The sequence below is a fragment of the Cygnus atratus genome, chromosome 17 (genome assembly GCF_013377495.2).
Source record: "Cygnus atratus isolate AKBS03 ecotype Queensland, Australia chromosome 17, CAtr_DNAZoo_HiC_assembly, whole genome shotgun sequence".
NCBI classification, from domain to species: domain Eukaryota; kingdom Metazoa; phylum Chordata; class Aves; order Anseriformes; family Anatidae; genus Cygnus; species Cygnus atratus.
In genome coordinates this window covers 7,131,387-7,148,123 of record NC_066378.1, presented here as the reverse complement: position 1 = coordinate 7,148,123, position 16,737 = coordinate 7,131,387, and the positions used below count along the sequence as shown (strand labels likewise).

The 16,737-nt window shown below is 41.1% G+C and overlaps 1 protein-coding gene across 15 annotated transcripts in view; it reads left to right on the top strand.

Annotated features, from left to right (window-relative positions):
- Positions 1–13,264, top strand: part of ARVCF (ARVCF delta catenin family member) — a 270,617-nt gene extending 257,353 nt beyond the window's left edge. For 7 of the 15 annotated variants that reach the window (XM_035556879.2, XM_035556876.2, XM_050714261.1 and 4 more), the window contains 2 exons: positions 3,749–3,840; positions 7,911–13,264. In XM_035556879.2, coding sequence (XP_035412772.1) covers positions 3,749–3,840; positions 7,911–7,916 — 98 coding nt within the window. In that variant the 3' untranslated portion in view covers positions 7,917–13,264. Of the gene's footprint in view, positions 1–3,748; positions 3,841–6,403; positions 6,518–6,855; positions 7,889–7,910 lie in introns of those variants that run through there. The other 8 variants (XM_035556865.2, XM_035556866.2, XM_035556856.2 and 5 more) reach the window with 4 other exon arrangements.
- The last annotated feature ends 3,473 nt before the right edge of the window (positions 13,265–16,737 follow it).

The window sequence follows — 16,737 nt, the reverse complement described above, 5'->3', positions numbered from 1 at the left end:
TTCATTTACCTGCATCTTAAGTGAGCCTGTCTTTTTCTCCAGCCAGAGAACAGACAGCTACTGTCAATGGAATGCTTTCAGATTGATGAACTTTGCAGTTTACAACTTGTAGAGTGTTTTTTTCTTTACTTAGGTAGGTAAAGGTGCTGTATGTTCTTAGGAATTTGCTTTAGTTCTTTTAGTTGATAGTATTTTTATTTAAATACTTATATGAATGTCTCCAAATCAAAGTTTGATATGCTGCTATTTGTAGCTGAAAAAAATACCTTGTGTCACTGCAGAATTCAGTGGGTTTCCATGCTGTGCACACGTTAGAGGTACCCATCTGTTCAGCTGGGCCCTTCCAGCCAGGGTGTTCATCCTCTTCCCCTGCGTTTTGGAAGACCAGGCTTGTTCCAGAATGCGACCATCTTCCTCCTGCTCTTATATTGCCTCTTTTTGTCATGGTTGAGCTCTCTGGGTGCCTGGGCCTTTACTGCTAACCCATGTTGCCTCTTTTTCAAGACTGCAAGAAGCAGTGTGCTGTTGTGATCTCAGCTTGTTTGCCAATGCCGTGGACTCATCCTTCTCTGTAAACAGAATTAATTTGCAATCAGTGTGGCTAGGGAGGCAGAAGAATATGTTCCCCATTAGCTGGCAGTACTGGACCAGTCAGTTTCCTGTTGTTGGAGAGCCTGGGCCAGAGCTTGGTTATCCTGAGCGATGGAAAAAACATGTATTATGAGTTACTGTGGGATGCAGTAGACAGCCCAGTGCAGAGATACCTCAGGTCCAGGTCTGTCAGACTTTATCAGCTCCAGACAAGTGACTCTGTGCACAGTAATCTGAAGATCATCAATGTATATTGTCACAGTGCTGCCTCGGGGTGGCTGTGACCCTGAGCTGTCTGTAGAAGCAGCAGAACTGTGATCTCAAGGCTGTATGCCAAATTTCCTTGGTTCTCTAAAACTGTATCTGTGCCGTAATTAACCTACAGTCAGTCAGACGAGAGCATTTTAGAGATGAAAACTGTTCAAAACAGAGACGCAAAGTTCAGATGCACCTCTCTTAGATGCCTGTCTTTAGGCATAACTACTTCTTTCTCCTTCTTTTTGGCGGGTCTAGAGGTTTGATCTTTAAAAGTTGAGAGCTGTGTGAGGGCATAGATGGACTGACATTCAGCATGCATTTGGTCGTGTCATTTGTGATAATATAAAAATGTCACTGCAGAATGAATGGCAGGTATTCAGTAAAGCAATACAGAAGACGACAAGGAAAAAGTTGAGACAGAGGAATAAAAAAGCCAAGAATGAGAAGTGCCTCTGCTGCCAAATATAACTTGTCTATAAACTGCATTGTATTAACTCAGAAAAATGCATTGATACTGTGGAGCAGTAGGATCAGCACAGGTCTCCTTCGTGCCACAGAAACAGAGGTAATTCTATTAACTTACTTAGAACGAATTTGAAACCTGGGAGAAGTAATACTTGCTAGTTTTGTTGGAGAGCTGTGGTCCTTGAGGCCCTTAGGTATTACTTGTCTGATGCAGCCTCCAAGATGTTTATTTTTTATCTCATTTTATTAGGTCTAAACACGAACTTCCTATCTCTGCTGCTGCATATCTTGACAGAGTTGTAGCACAGAGCTTGGTTTTCAGAAACACACAATCCATTAGTGCTGATGTGTGTGGCACCATCAGCATACAGGCCACACAACAGTGGGCTTACAGTATTAACTGCAAAATACCTTGGAATTTGGGTATGAAAAACAAAGTTCTTGACTATTCTTTGTGAGATTCCTGGCACTGTGCAAAAGTGTGGTGTTCCTGTTGTTGCTGCCATGGCTAAGCAGGGTTGTGTGGGGTTTTTTTCGTTGTTTTTAATAGTATTAAGAGACTGTTGTGCTTTTATTTTTTTTTTTTTTTTTGTGATTACATATCCCTTATTCTGACCTTGCTCGCTGGGATGTATTACAGCTGCCATACTTTACCTCAGTAGCTATAGTTTTCCGGGGGCAGGTTAAAGGTTTCCCTTCGTATCTTAGCAGTTCATTTAAAAATGTGTTGGGATGAGCCATGATAGCAGTACAGAAATGCAAAGTGATCTGTTACATCACTGTGAGTATAATTAATATCTGACTGCAAAGAGCAGCCTCTCAGTTCAGAGTTTGAATTGTTGGGAATCAGCGTGTTTTAATCATCATTTAAACATAGACATACGTGAACTATTTACTCCTAAATGAATGATGAATCCTTAGTAGATGACTTACTAGCAACATTCATGCCAGTCATTTTAATTATTGGTCATGTGTTCCTCCACACGTGCTGGCTGGGTGTCTGGATGCAACTGGAAGGCTTTGGGTTTCTTCTTTTTTGTTCAAAACGAATAGCCAAGAGTGTTAGCTATCTTTGTTGTCAACATATAACTGTAAGTGAAGTTTGGTGTAGCAATGATTTTTATGCTTTAAGATCTGGGTGTACTACATGTGTAACTCAAATTCTTTAGTTATTTTTAGGCAGCATGGGAAAGTTATCTGCTACTATCTGTGATGTCATAAATATACATTATCTCAGGTGCTTCTTGCAGGTCTGTGTGCACTTTGATTCACGAGACATGTAGGAAAACTTGAGCTCATTTAAACCCAACTTGACTGTGACCAGCACGAATGCCGTTCAGGACCCTGTGCTGTGACTGTTTGGTGCAAGTCACAGTAGCTGCATGCGCTTTTGTCATGCAGGCAGGTGAAGCCTCTTTCTGACAAGGAAGCCCCACAAAAAACTTGATTTATTTTTTTCTTAATGACCTTTTGCAGGCAAGTAATACACCAAGAGATGAGCATTCTGGTAGTTTTGTAAAAACCTTTTAGTGGTATTCTAAGAACCCAGTTCATCAGAACATGAAAACACTAATGATCCCTCAATTACATAGGAGAAAAAAGCCTATGGGGAGCTGTGAATTTTTTTACTCCATATTACAACGTTGCAAAAGCAGAGCAGGACAGGATCTATTCATTACTGATAATGAAGGAAATTTGGTGCATCAGGAAAATAAATTAAGATTTGCATTGGCGGACTGATTCAAAGCAGAGGTTATGAAATAATTAGAGCTGTTTTTTTATAATACCCTCTCACACTTCTCCTCTGTGTGTTAATTGCAGTTAAATATTGTTTTTAGTTGTCAGGAGAAAAAGCATCAACAGGTGCTACTCTGTAATGAAAGACAGTCCTAGCACAGCAGGATTCACATCAAGATTTCTTCCAGCTCGACAGTCTCCTTTTCTCGATGCTCTGAAAGGGACTATTCCAAATTACTGTTATGTCCTGGTTGCAGTCAGGCTCAGGAAGAGTGGGAACATGCTGCAGAGCATTCAGAGAATGAACACAGCCAATTAATCAGGCTGCTAAGCAAGGAACACAAGATTTGAGCTGAATTTGGAGCTCATTAGCCACAGGGCGTGAGATGACAACTTGCTGCTTTCCTTGGGCACGCTACAAAACTGCAGCAGACTGGGATGAAAACAGTGCTGCTTGCTAATGAATGCCAGCATCTGGCAGTGATATTAAAAAAAAAAAAAAAAAAAAGACTTCTCTGGTTTAAGCTGGTAAAAATAAAATTTCAGAGCTGGAGCACGTGTGAAAATCAGGCTGCCAGCATCTTTGGGTGTTGACGGTTTATTTTCCCATTTCTTTGCTGAAGAATACTGCTAGCATCAGCTCTGTTTTTGCTCTTAGTAGTGCTTCATGCCTGACTGTCATATTATTTCTCCTCAGATGGGTACTCCACCATTGATCACCGGGACAAGGAGCGCAAGTACAAGACCAGCGATAACACAGGAGATGCCTCAGAGAAAGAACCTTTAAAAGTGAGATTCCTCTTATTGCTGAGTGCTAGTTAGTCCCTGTAAAAGAAACAGAGCCTGGTGTCCTCCACAAAAAATACAGGGTAGTTAATTACCAGGGGACTTTTAAGGTTGTTCTTTTGTGTGTATATGTGTGTGTGTTTTTTGCTTGTTTGATGTTAAGCTAAAGGCACCATTTTGTAATTCAGCAATTTATTGGATAACTAGAAATAAAAACAAAAAGCTGTTTTCCACTGCAGGAGAAAATGCAGGTAATTGATATATTCTTGTAAATGGATGAGGCTATAAAAATAGGAAGTGTTTGTTCTGTCACCTTTGTGCAGGCAACATTCCCTAGCCCTAAAGTGAATAACTGTGTTCAGACTTTATTCCGAGAATAGTCCCTGCAAACCATCACACTGCTTTATTGTTTTCACCACAAGAAGTACGTGTGAACTTGTGTGTCTGAGTAGAGCAGCGTGGCGAACAGCATTCGTTTCACCAACACTCAGGGTCCTGACAGTAGACATTGGGCATGGGCCAAAAAGATGGAGAGGGAGGGACAGGCGTGCATACTTAGGAGTGTGTGCCTTCTAAAAACAAAATTTAGACAACCTTCTAGTTTAAAAAAAAAAAAAAAACTTCACAACTTTACAAAGCCTTTTGCATTGTATGTTGTGTGCAAATGTCGCTTAGTGGGTTCTGTTTAATTTCTGTTGCATTGCTATGCCTTTTCAGTAGATTTGTTTATTTTAGAAGTTGCTTAACGCTTCTAACAATGCTGTGGCCATCACGTCTCCTTGGCCTCGAAACTAGCTTGTATTTTCTCCTGGGTAGGTCATTCCTGAGGGGGGGTGTGCCTTCAGTGAACCAAGAATCCATTACAGGAAACACTGTTGTTAGTCTATAGAAAGATGTCCTTAATAACCTTCAGCACGTTGCTGATAATATCCATAAATCCAGGTGATTCGTGCTCAGTGGAAACAATTAAATTTCAGTCGATTGAAAGGAAAATACACTATATTGAACAAGGGAAATGAAAACGTGATTTGGAGAAAAATCTTTCCATACAATTAGGAAGATGTCCTGCTGTATCAGTCTGCCTGTATTAACTTGCCTGCTTGTGCGTTACCTGCTGTGTCCTCCTTTCCTCTGAAGGTATACCCTGGAGAATACCTTACATCCAGATGCAGTTCTTTTAAGCACAGATCACCTTTTTTCCATTTGCCAGTTCTGGCTGTAACTGCACCTTGTTGGAGGCTGCCCAGTTAGTTTTTTTTTAATATAATCACTAATTGTCTTGTGACAACTCCGTAGTGCCAACCAGGGCTTCCTGTTTTGAATCAGCAAGTGAATGGCCTAGAGTAACATGGCTGATCTGAAACACTGGCCTGTTTGCTTCAGCTGTTAGCTCACTTATTTTCTCCTTTGACCAGTTCTAGAAATAAGTGAAGATTATGGCTACATATTGTTTAGGAGGCCTCTGCCACCCAAAAAGCTTTTTGCAGGAGAACAGTCATTACAGTTTTTCTGTTTAGTCATCTTGCAGCTCCTTTGCAAAGTCTGGACATGTGGTGACACCTATTAAAGGAATCCACTAGCAATAACCTTTCTGTTTAAACTTTCCCAATCCATTTCTGCTTGACAAAGTGGAGTGAAGATAGAAGAGGAACAAAATCTCACCACTTCCCTTGGAAGTGGTTGTGCTCTTTCAATTTATTTTTTTTTTGGGAACTGATACAACTGAGCTGATTACTAAAGGCTTGCAGCATGCCTCCCTGCTCCAGTGTTGCTCTGAAGTGGCAAGAGATAGCCCAGCTTGAACCACTGCTAATGGTACAGACTTTCTAGTCCCCTCATCACAGTTGTAATGTATTATAAGGATGCAGTGAGAGTGGATGCACTAAGCGGCATAAGAATTCTGATCAATAGGAGCTTGACAGAAAATGACTTTATAGAGAAAATAGGCCAAGGAAGAAGAATTAGCAAATGCTTGTGTTTTTTGCCACTTGTTTCATGAAAGTGGTCTAACACAATCCTCAAAATTGTGTAATTCAGCCCAAACTCCCAGTGTATGTCTGAGGTGAAGCACAACCCAGAGCTCCAGGGAGCAGCTGCTTTGCTTTCATAAGAAAGGAATAAAAAATATTTCACCTCAGTGATGTGCCTGCCACAGTCTGTACTGCCTCCAGGTTTTAAGGATAAAGGATAGCCTGAATTCAGCCTGTTGTATGCCTCAAGGGTCTGCACTGGTATGTCCTCAGTTAGAGCAAAGCCTGAGCAGCTGCTACTCTTCCTTCTTCCTATCCTGTGAAAAAGAAATATGTCTGTGGGGTCTTCTGGCTTGTGAACTGTTCGATAACTGTGGCTCTGAAGCTCAAGAGTGACCAAGAATTGTGAATAATGATGGCAGGGAAGTGCAGCCTTTTGGCTGCTGCAAGTGCTCTTGTCAGTATTGTGCCTTTGCTGATCTTGTTTCTTTCTCTACCACTAATTTTCCCTTGTGCTCCTTTGAGCTGACTTGTTTGGTGGTTTTGTTTGATTAATCCACTCTGTTTTGCCTTTAACTCCTCACCCTGTGCTGCAGAATGACACAAATAGGAAAAACATTAACAGGAGTAACAGGGCTTCGGTGAATCTGGTGGATGCCCGTGACATTAAACCCCAGCCTGTTGACTCTTGGGTCTAATTTGCATGCATGGTAGGTTATTTCAATGGTAATTGGTGCTAGTGATTAACTTGTCTCGTGCATGATCTGTATCACTGTGGAATCTCTTCAAGGCTAACTGCTAACTGGGTCCTTTCAGACAAATGATAATGCATTTGAAAAAGCAGTGTTTATATTATTCAGCATGTCTTTAATGAAAGGCAATCAAACACCACTGTTTGATTAAAAAATAACCTGTCAAATAACCAGACAGCAAATTAGTATCTTGAATGATTGGTTGTCAGCTGAAACGTGAAAAATTTCTCCTCATTAGGCCATGGGAATGAATTTGAATAGTGTGTTCCTGATTCCAACCATTTTTTCCCCTCCAGACTCATTATAAGGACTAGCCTGAGACTTAAGGAAAACTGTATCCTTGACTGTTCATGGATGTCCCCCACGGTTCCCATGAATTACACAGCCCTGCCCGCCTGCTGGAAAGCTGCTGCCTGTACAGTTACTTTGCAAGGAGAGATGATTTTGGTTACACAAGAACCATTTAGCCACAACTCCCACTTCCCAATTCTTTCTTTTTTGTTGTTGTTATTTAAAAAAAAAAAAAAAAAAGGCACCTTTTCGTCACTTTCTAGCCCTCTGCCTTTGCCATGTGCCCAGTTCCTCAGTAATGTCACTAGCCCTTCTTTACTCCTGCCGCTGCTCATCTGTCTCCCCCCATCTCGCTAGGCAGCCCTCTGCCCTGGTTGTATCTTCCATCACTCTGTCAGTGGAGATGCGATGTTCCATTTGGAGCAGCAGGTTTTGTGCCCCTGGCTATGACTAAAGGAATACCAAAGTGACAGTTGTGAAGGCGCTGGGCAACTTTCCCAACAGAGTATACAAACAGGCCTTTAAGGCCTACATTCCAAAATGTGAAGCATCATCCACCCCCACAATTGTACATGGAAATGACTCGCATTAGTGCAAGTACGTTCTGGAGCTTTGCTTCTGGGGTTCCACCCCTTCTTCTTTTAAGAGTCTAGTAAAAGTGCTGTGTGTTTGCATCTTGTTTCTGTTCCTGGGTTGGAAGCACCTAGCCAAAGCAGTCTTGCAACACCACCAGGTACCCTTGTGTAGCTAGGAGCAGACCCAGCACTGCTGGCTTCCCGCAGCTGGTCAGTGCTGTGTGCTCAGCCTTGTGGGCCCAGCCAAATCTATGTGTGTATAGTGCCTGTGCAGTTCTACTCCTGTGTTCTTCCTCTTAGCAGTGAAGGTGTATGGGTGGAACTTTGACAAAGTCTGTGCTCGTTTTCTCCCAGTCATACCCTTCAACAAACCCATATATTGGGGATAGATTGGCATTTCCAGCCATTGTTCTACCACTGGGTGATGGAGATCACCAATGTCATGTTACTTGTTGGTATTAATCAGTTCTGACTTTATTTTGCAGGGCTAGAGTCCAACCACATTTTTTTTTAATTGAGGGGGAGGAAAAAAAAAAAACACTGAATTGACACAGAGGATTTCATCAGTCACCACTGCCATTCAGATCTGGAGGGCGCTGCATCACTGACAAGGCCGCAGATTCTAGGAGGATGTGGGGAGAAAACACAACTGACTGCCATTGCCAACCCCAGAGCACCACGCCTTACAGCGAGATGAATTTGCTTTTTAAATCAGTTCTATTCCCACCAGACATAGCCGCCTCCCCCCTCCCTCCCGCTCCTGCAAGAAGAAAGCATGCAAGAAGAGAGAATCCAAGCTTCCATCTAGCTGCCTGCACTCTTAGGTGACTCTTATGTGTGGATGGTGTCGAGTATGAGAAATGAAGGTCATGCAGCAGCAGAGGACAGCTTCACAAGTGAAAGAGAAACTGCAGAATATTTGAAATAATATCATAGGTGTAGTCATGAAGATAATAGCACTTTTCTGCTTTGGGTCTCATTGTTTTGTTTTATTTTTGTTTTGGGGGATTTATTTGAACTGTGAATCTAACATTTTTTAAGAGTTTTTGAAAAATGTTGAGGTTTTCTCCATTATTTCCACAGGAAGTGCAGGAATGTTGAGTTGGATTTATTGAATTTCAATGAAGAGAGAAAATACAGAACAAAAAGTATTAAATGCTGGTCAAAGGAACTGGAGAGTAGATAAAATTGATGCAAGCTGTATAATCTGCTTTTAGAGTAAGCTATATCAATCACAGTGCTATATTATCGTTATAATCTGGTGTACAATACTTCTGCCTTTTGAATTCTGTAATGGATCTGTTTTTATTTCCACATACGGAAAACAGTTCATTGAAGGTTTCAGCGTCCCCGGTTCAGAAATCTATGCTGAGAAGTGGAGTTGGCTGACTTTATTTTCTTGTTCTCAAAGGTTGCAGTAAGGAGCTTATACATTTTAAATGTTGCATTGATAACAATTAACAATTTCGTTTGCCATAGCTCTTAACACATTGGAAGAAGTAGGAGCTTCTTTGCGGGATTATTTTGAGCATGCTATAAGTTTTAGATGGGTCTGTCACTTACATTTGGTGGTAAATTTATCACTGTTGGATCCATGTTTGCTTTATGGGCTGTGGATCCTGATGAAAAATGCCACAAAGGGAACTGGTTTGGCGTTTAAGTCATCATGATTTCTGTGTTCCTTTGGTTTTGTTTTGAGATTACATATTTTAGTTGGTATGAAAATCATCATGTGCAAAAGTTCTCCTCTTAGATGCCATGGCATGCTCTGGACAGGGAGGAATTTTTACCTCATGAGAACATACGCTGCATGTACCATATCTGGTAATACAACAAACTAGGTGACTTCAGATCACTGATTTTTCTCCAGGCATTGGTCAAGGGAGGGCAGCAAAAGAGAGTAAGAACCAAGCGTCTCACTAGTAGCATCAGAGGACTTTTGCTGGTTTTGTTTGGTTGCCGCTGTTCTTGTATGCCACACTTAATTCTAAACAAGCTCCTAAAAATGGTGCAACTGGAAAGCACATTTTTGAACCTAGCAAACATCATTTGGGGTTTTCAGTGCCTGCTGTTTCCTTTGTAATTAAAAAGGAGAAATATTCAACAACCGTGCATCACCCAAAATATTACTGTAATAATTAATGTCTGAAGCTTTTGTAAAAAAAAAAAAAGGGGGGGGAAAAAAAAAAGCAAGTACCTAGAGCTTTGTATCTTCTTGAGTATATTAAATTTGACATGAATACATATATATAAATAAAAAAAAATCTATATATCTATATATATATATTGTTGTGCAGAGGCTAGGTTAACAAAATCGTGTAAAGTAGTTTGCAGGAGAGGGAAGCATTTGTTGATTCAGGGAAAAAGACTGATGCCAGAAGCTGTCAGTGATTTGGATGACACACGTGCTCCTTCGGCCCCTCCCTTTTGACCCTCATCTTCTACGTACATTACAGTGGTCACTTCGGGATCCTAGAGAAGGTGAAGTCGCTTGGAGCAAATTAAGATAGCAAAGATGGGGGGGGAGGGTCACCTGCATGAGAGTCCTGTTGGACCAAAGATGCTTAGCAGATCAAGGGAAACAAAGAGATGCGTCTGTGATTATCTGCATTTGTGTCAGGGGCAGTGTCTCTCTGTGTGTAGACATAAAGTGTGGCAATGAAACCAGAAACATAGTCTGACTGTATATTAATTATATCAATGGTGCTCTTTTCATACTTGTTCTGCCAATACGCGGAGACCCTTTTAACCAAGCTACACAGAAACGTTTTATATCACTTTTGGTTATGTATTTGGTGTATTCTTTTTGTATATGAAAGGATTTTTTTAAAAACGTTCAGTAATTAGCAATGGAACCTGCTTTGTAGCTAATTAGAACAGTGTAAGAGAAGGGCCATGCTGTCAGTCTGTCCCTGATCTACTTCAAACCATATATTTACCAAAGGATTCTGAGCAAAAGTTCACTTAAAATAAAGACCTGACTGTTGGCAGAGACTCCTTTCAAGACTTTGTGATTTAGCGGTTGTACAAATATTTCAAAGCCAGCAAGAGGTTAATAGAAAACTGCAGAAAGGCGGAAGTGACATGACTCGGGGCTGATGATGTCCATAACCTCCTATCCCAGATACCATGTGGCTTTCAGTGGGGCACTACGGGGACATTCAAAATCTGGTTGGGAATCTACTCTGGGCTCTGTCACTAGTGAGCCTAACACTAAGGAGAAGGAGCAAATTCAGACCCTATCCGACCCCCTCCCCCCCAAGTGCTTTTCATATTTATACTGCATCTTGTGATAAGCAAACAAAGTTCCCTATCAGATGAGACGGAATTGGCTGCCCAGGGTCATTGTAGCAAACTGTTCTTCTTTCTTTTCCCTAGGGTAAGTGTTCTTGGCAGCCAGGGTTCTTGAGAGTTGACAACATGTTTTACTGCAACAGGAAAGCAAAGGATAGTGTACCAAGAGGTGAAATACCAAATCCATGTGCCAAGACTTCCCCTGGGAATCACGTCTTACCCTTACCCTTCCCATGCCTTACAGTAATGATTGATTCCAAGGTATGTAGCAATAACCAAGAACCCATCATTTACATTACTGTGTTTTTCTCTTCTCACCAAACTTGCTTGGATGTTGAGGAAGGTAAATGGACTAGGGGTGACTTGCATATGAGACAATCACCTTGTATTATCAGCTCACCAGCCAAAATCTGTAGCAAGATTCGTTGAACCAGGTCTGGTGATTTATCCAATGCCCTTGTTATCTGTGGCAACAAGCTCACTTCTGGAAGGTGCTGGTGGGATGTGCACCCACGCCTGCCCCTACCTCTCCCCTTGTTGATGTGTGACTGGGCCGTTTGAGCTGTTCTGGGATGTGGGTAAATAAACCAGTAATTGTTGAGTTTATTTTGGCAGCAGGGACTGTATGTTAAGAAGGGAAAGTGGCAGTGTGTGTGACTAAAGCTGCAGTAGGGTCTAGAGCCTCCTGCTAAAAGGCAGGCAGCGCTTTTTAGGGCTCAGGAATGTGACCTCCTCTTTTTCTGTTGGCTCCACTGTGAAAACTGGAGGCAATCTGCCTGCAAAGGGATGGGGTAGAAGAGATTTCTACATGAAGAAATTCTAGTGTGAGGGGTGGTTGTGGAAGGAAGAGATGATGTTGCAAGACTCCTAATAAAGAGGAGGAAGAGAGATGATGGTCCAGTGAGGGCTGAGATAACACGGGGAGGGGAGAGACGTCTGATGGCAAATAATAACTGCAGAACTTTCATCCCAGGGAGGTGGCTTGCACGTCTCCCAGGTATATTCAATGAACTGTGGAGGTTAAGAACAGATAATCAAAAACAACAAAATCACTTAATGCTGATGGGGCCATTATGTGTTAAGACTCCCCTGGAGAAGCATCAAGTTTGGCTGCTGAACACATAGCAATTGTGCTTGCGCTTACAACTTCCCAGGTTGGTCTGCCTGTGCAGAATCCAGAACAAAGGCAAGGCTTTAGAACATTTTGTTTCTGTCTTGGAGATAAATAGTAATTTAGCCAAAAGTGTAACTTGACAAATCAAAGATGTGTTGCCAGCTTGAAATGCTCCTTAGGGAACGATTTGTGCAACCAGAGGTCCCGATCTTCTGTGTCCTATGGGCAAAACACCTGCCTATCTTGGTTCTCCTCTTGTGCACTCAGACATGCAGATTCTGAATGTGTGCATCAGGAAAGTAAATCGTGTCCCCTTCGCCAAGGCATTATAAAAGGGATTGACTTTGGGACTAGGACCTGACTTGCTGTAAGTGATGCATCAAGAAGGCAGGGGTGGCATGCTTGTTAGAGTCAGTCAGTAGGTTCTTGCCAGCTCTGAGGAGTAGTTTTCAGAGATGCTTTCTAGCATGTGTGGTTTATGCTGGGCAAAGCAGTTTTCACTCCTACAGCAAGTTTTGTGAGCTTGAAGGTGGTGAGTTACCTTCTGTTACTTGCCTTAAAGTTGAGCTTATAGGCTTAGCTACCTGTGAGAGAGGCACATCTTAAACCCTTAGAGTAAGCAAAGCTTCAGAAGCCAAACGGGCACATTAGAGATTGATTATAGTCTCTTCTGCTAACTGCCCACTCAGTGAAAACTATAGTGTGCCAATAGGTTCAGACAGCAGTTTTGTGCTGTCGGGGCTGGATCATGCTCTCACCGCTTTTGGAAGTATTTATATAGGCATAGTTTCTCGCTACCTAAGTTCGTTTGTTTTCATGCCCCTAAAATCTGGTTTCTCTTTGACAGAGAAATTCTCAGATTTATTGGTACAGTAACTAATCTAGTGCATTTAAAGGGAAAGGTGTTACAATCCTATTTTATTCTGTCTCGTTTTACATCGGGGTAGGATGTTAGGTCCAACTGCAAGGTGAGGAGGAAGATAGTGCAGATACTACAAGGCCTGCCAACCTGGTTCTTACTGTTCAGAAAAGCAAAGTAACTAGACTAAGAAGCTTACTGGTAATTAGTAGCTAATGTGTTTGTAACTATCATGTGCCTTAAAATTTTCATGGTAGGAGAATAAAAAACAAATCAACAATGTGTTTTCTGTAATACTACTCAACATTCTCTCTGTAGTTTAGACTGGTGGGGTTTTGCATTGTATTTACACTGTACTATAAACTGAAACACTTAGAATGGTTTGATTTTACCAGTATGGAGAGGAAAAAAAAAGGTGGATTATGCTTTTCATAGAACAAATGTTACCGTGACAGAATGTATTATTATTATAGGATCTTTCCATAATGCAGACAAGTAGAATGCTTGTTAGAAACCAGGTATGTAGGATAACAATTTGGTGTGTTTTCAATAAACCATGCCTGGAAAGAATACATGTGCCATTGGTTATCTTTTTGTTACATCAGGTATCTCAAATATTCTTTGGCTTTGCAACAGCAGTTTTCTGTGGCAGGGAATTATTTAACGCTAGCTGAGGTCAGCACTCTGTGTTAGTAATAGGTCAGTGGTAATGAGGGCAATTGGAATATCCTTTAAACTAGTACAGCTGAAAATTTTTGATTCATTGCCATTTGGTGGAGTAGTAGCAGAAAGTCCTGTAAGGGCCTTGGACTCTAGGTCATGTTTTTTTTTCCTTTTTAATGTATAAACATATTTCTATGAGAAAGAAATCTCTGACACTGTTCAGAGGACTGTGCATTTAGGACCACAAGCCTAACTTGCTGATGGTTTTTCAATTTGAGAAGCTATTATTAACCTTTTCCAATTTAGCCGTAAAATTTGTGTAACTTTACAAAGATTTCGCATATCTGAAATGCCTGCAAGTATTGTCAGAAATATAACTGTAAAAGAATAACAGAAGATCTTTAAGTTTGTCATAGCTATGTATGAGATTTGGTTAAGATGATAAATTGTTATTTCAGGGATGTGCCAAATAATTTACATTTGTTGCCATGCTGGGGGAAAAAAAAACACAATATTGAAAAGTTAGCCATATATTTCAAGAAACAGCCAGTTACTGACAAATCTTTCCTGGGTAATTCTGAGGACTGCCTCTCGTAGAGAGACTGATCACCTAAACATACCATGCTAACTGATATGCCTTCATGAATCATGACAAAACCCTGTAAATCTTGACATGAGTGTTGTGCAAGGTTTTAGAGCGGAGGTCAGTTTTTCTGTGATTTAAAGGTGGTTGAATCATTGCTGGCCACAAGAGTTTGCCATACGTTAATGCCTGCTTGTGCTATTCATTCACAGGACTGTAAGGTTCCATTTACTTGTGGATGCTTGCTGACAGCACTGGGAAGGTTGTCTTCAGCTTGCCTTCCCTCCTTATTTCAGATATCCTGAGTGCATCCCCAGGAGTTTTGTCAAGTCATCAACAGTTTGTGTCTTGCAGCTGGAGGATCTATTTTCACAAGCATTGGTGGTAAGATGTGGGCTCCTGAGCTTAGTCTCCCTGCTAGGTATCATCACTGGCGTTCTACTGCAATGAGGAATCCGATTTTTTTTCTTTGTGGGTGCACTAATATGACGATGAATAGCAGATGTTATAGGTAAGATACTGAGCTTAAACAAGTATGTTGTTTCTCCAGCTGACCTTTTATAGCTGTCAAAGTGATTTCGTTTCCAGCTTATCACAGGTTGGGCAAATGGAAGTAGTGAGTCCTGCGGGTGAAAGGCTGACCTGGTAACAACGGGCAAGAAATACCACAGTCCTCGTCTGTTTCAGGTTTCAGCAGTGTCTTAGGGGAACATCCTGTCATCATTGCTCCCTTCCCCAGTGCCTTCCCCAGTGTCATCTCTGTGTTATTGAAGCACAGCAATGGCAGAATCTTGTTGTGGTACAGGCTGACAGTGGGGGAGGATTTGTTACAATGGGAAGTTATTGTGTTACAATTAGACCATCAGCTGAGCTGCAGAGGCAAAGACGCTAACATTATTTTACTATGTTTAGTATGTGTGCAAAGCAAACAGTAAGCTGTTACTCATGATACTTTATTTACTGATTCTTAATTGATTGCTCAAATCAACCAAACAAGCACACATCACAGGCCTGTGGTGCCATCTCTGTCGGGAGAGGTCAGATCTCAGTCATCTCTTGCTGCTCTTGCAGGGATTTCTTTATGTTCACTGCATCTGATGTTCATGACTCACTGCTCAAAATTTTTCAGTGGGGTGCTTTCACTTCCTCGTACCAGTGGGAGAAAGCAGTAGACCCTATACAAACATATGACTGCTGTTTACTCTGGTGAGTAATTTCCTCTGTAAGGACTGCTACATGGGTGCTGTTACACTCAGTTTGGTATTAAAGTAGAAAGCAAAAGGGACTAGGGGTAGGTTTGACTTCCTCATGAATCCTACACCTCCCTTGTACACCGAAATAAAGAATCAGTTCAATATTTTGAAAAACATCCTGTAGCTTTGAGGAAATAGAGAGGCAGTGGCAGAAACCATACTTCACTTTCATGTGTTGCTTGAATCCCTAACACTATCTAGAGAGTAGCTGTCACTTGGCTAATAAATCTTAATTAACAGTATTTGGTGGGATCAATCATTTGTGATATGAGTTACAAGAATGTGTTGAAGGCTGTTGGTTTTGTTCTAGGAGAGATCTTTCAATTGGGTGCTTTCTATCCATGGTACGCTCTTAGCAGACTTTGTTTTACGTACTTCCAGGTGCCCTGTTTCATACGTGGGTTATGCAAGGATAGGTTGTGTCTTCTAATTACAATAGGTTGATACTGCAGTAACACTTAGTAAGTTTTCAGAATATATTTGAAGATCCATTTCCTTTTGCTTCTCATAGAATTCAAAGCATGACTTTATTTTAAAAAGTAACCCTTCCCCCTGGGAGATCTCTGATTTTTATCTCAGTGACTCAAGATCACATTTGCTCAACTGACCAAAAGCCTTTTTTTTAATTGCCAATCACCCATTGAGTCAGGCTTTTTCCTTTTCATCCCTTGCCACTGATAATTAAGAGCATTTCAGAAGCGTTGTCAAGCAGAAAAATTTATCTTGCATGTGGAATTTTGTAAATAATCTGATGATACGTACGCTGTGTTTATTTTTACGTCTTGTCATGTGGGAGATACCTTTTTTATACTACAAGGTGGCTGTTACATTTGCATATATATTGCACATTCATTATTCACTAATACATCTTTTGAAATATCCATGCCAACTCTGTAGGTTCGCTCCATTCCTCATTTTCCTGATGGTCTCTCATTAATTTTGGCAACGCATAATGGTATTAACTAGCAGTAGAAATTTATTTTTCTGACCTTCTCTTGTAAAGTGCAGAAAGTCTACCCATACTTAGGCATCCTTCAGTGTGCATCTATGAGACTGGTTTGTTCACTAGTATGTGGTAAGTGCCCTGCTATGGCAAGAGTGTCTGTTTGGGTGCAAAGGTGTGTCAAGCTAGAAATGAAGGAGGGCTCTTTGGAGACATGGCCTTAGATGCACAGAAAAAAAATCTGGTCACCTGCAAGTATCCAGTTTCCATTGTGTTCTAGAAACCTGTGTATGCCAAGTGGGCTTGAAGACTTTCTTCTTTGCAAATTTTACAAAAGTTGTTTGGAATCTCAGTGATATTGAGTTGACCACGAATACCAAGAGGACCTGGTGCTAAGCAAGCTTACAGAATAAATCATTGACTTGTTTTACAATGCAAAATAAAATAGAGGTGTCAGAACACAGGGACTGCTCCTTAGCAGCACAACAGAATCATGAGAGGCTGCTTCTGTATGATCCAATCCTGCATAGAAAATCTTGTGTCTTTCCCAACTGTGGCAGAGTTTAAATTGTTAAAGAAATTCTGATAATGTTGTCTTCTCTT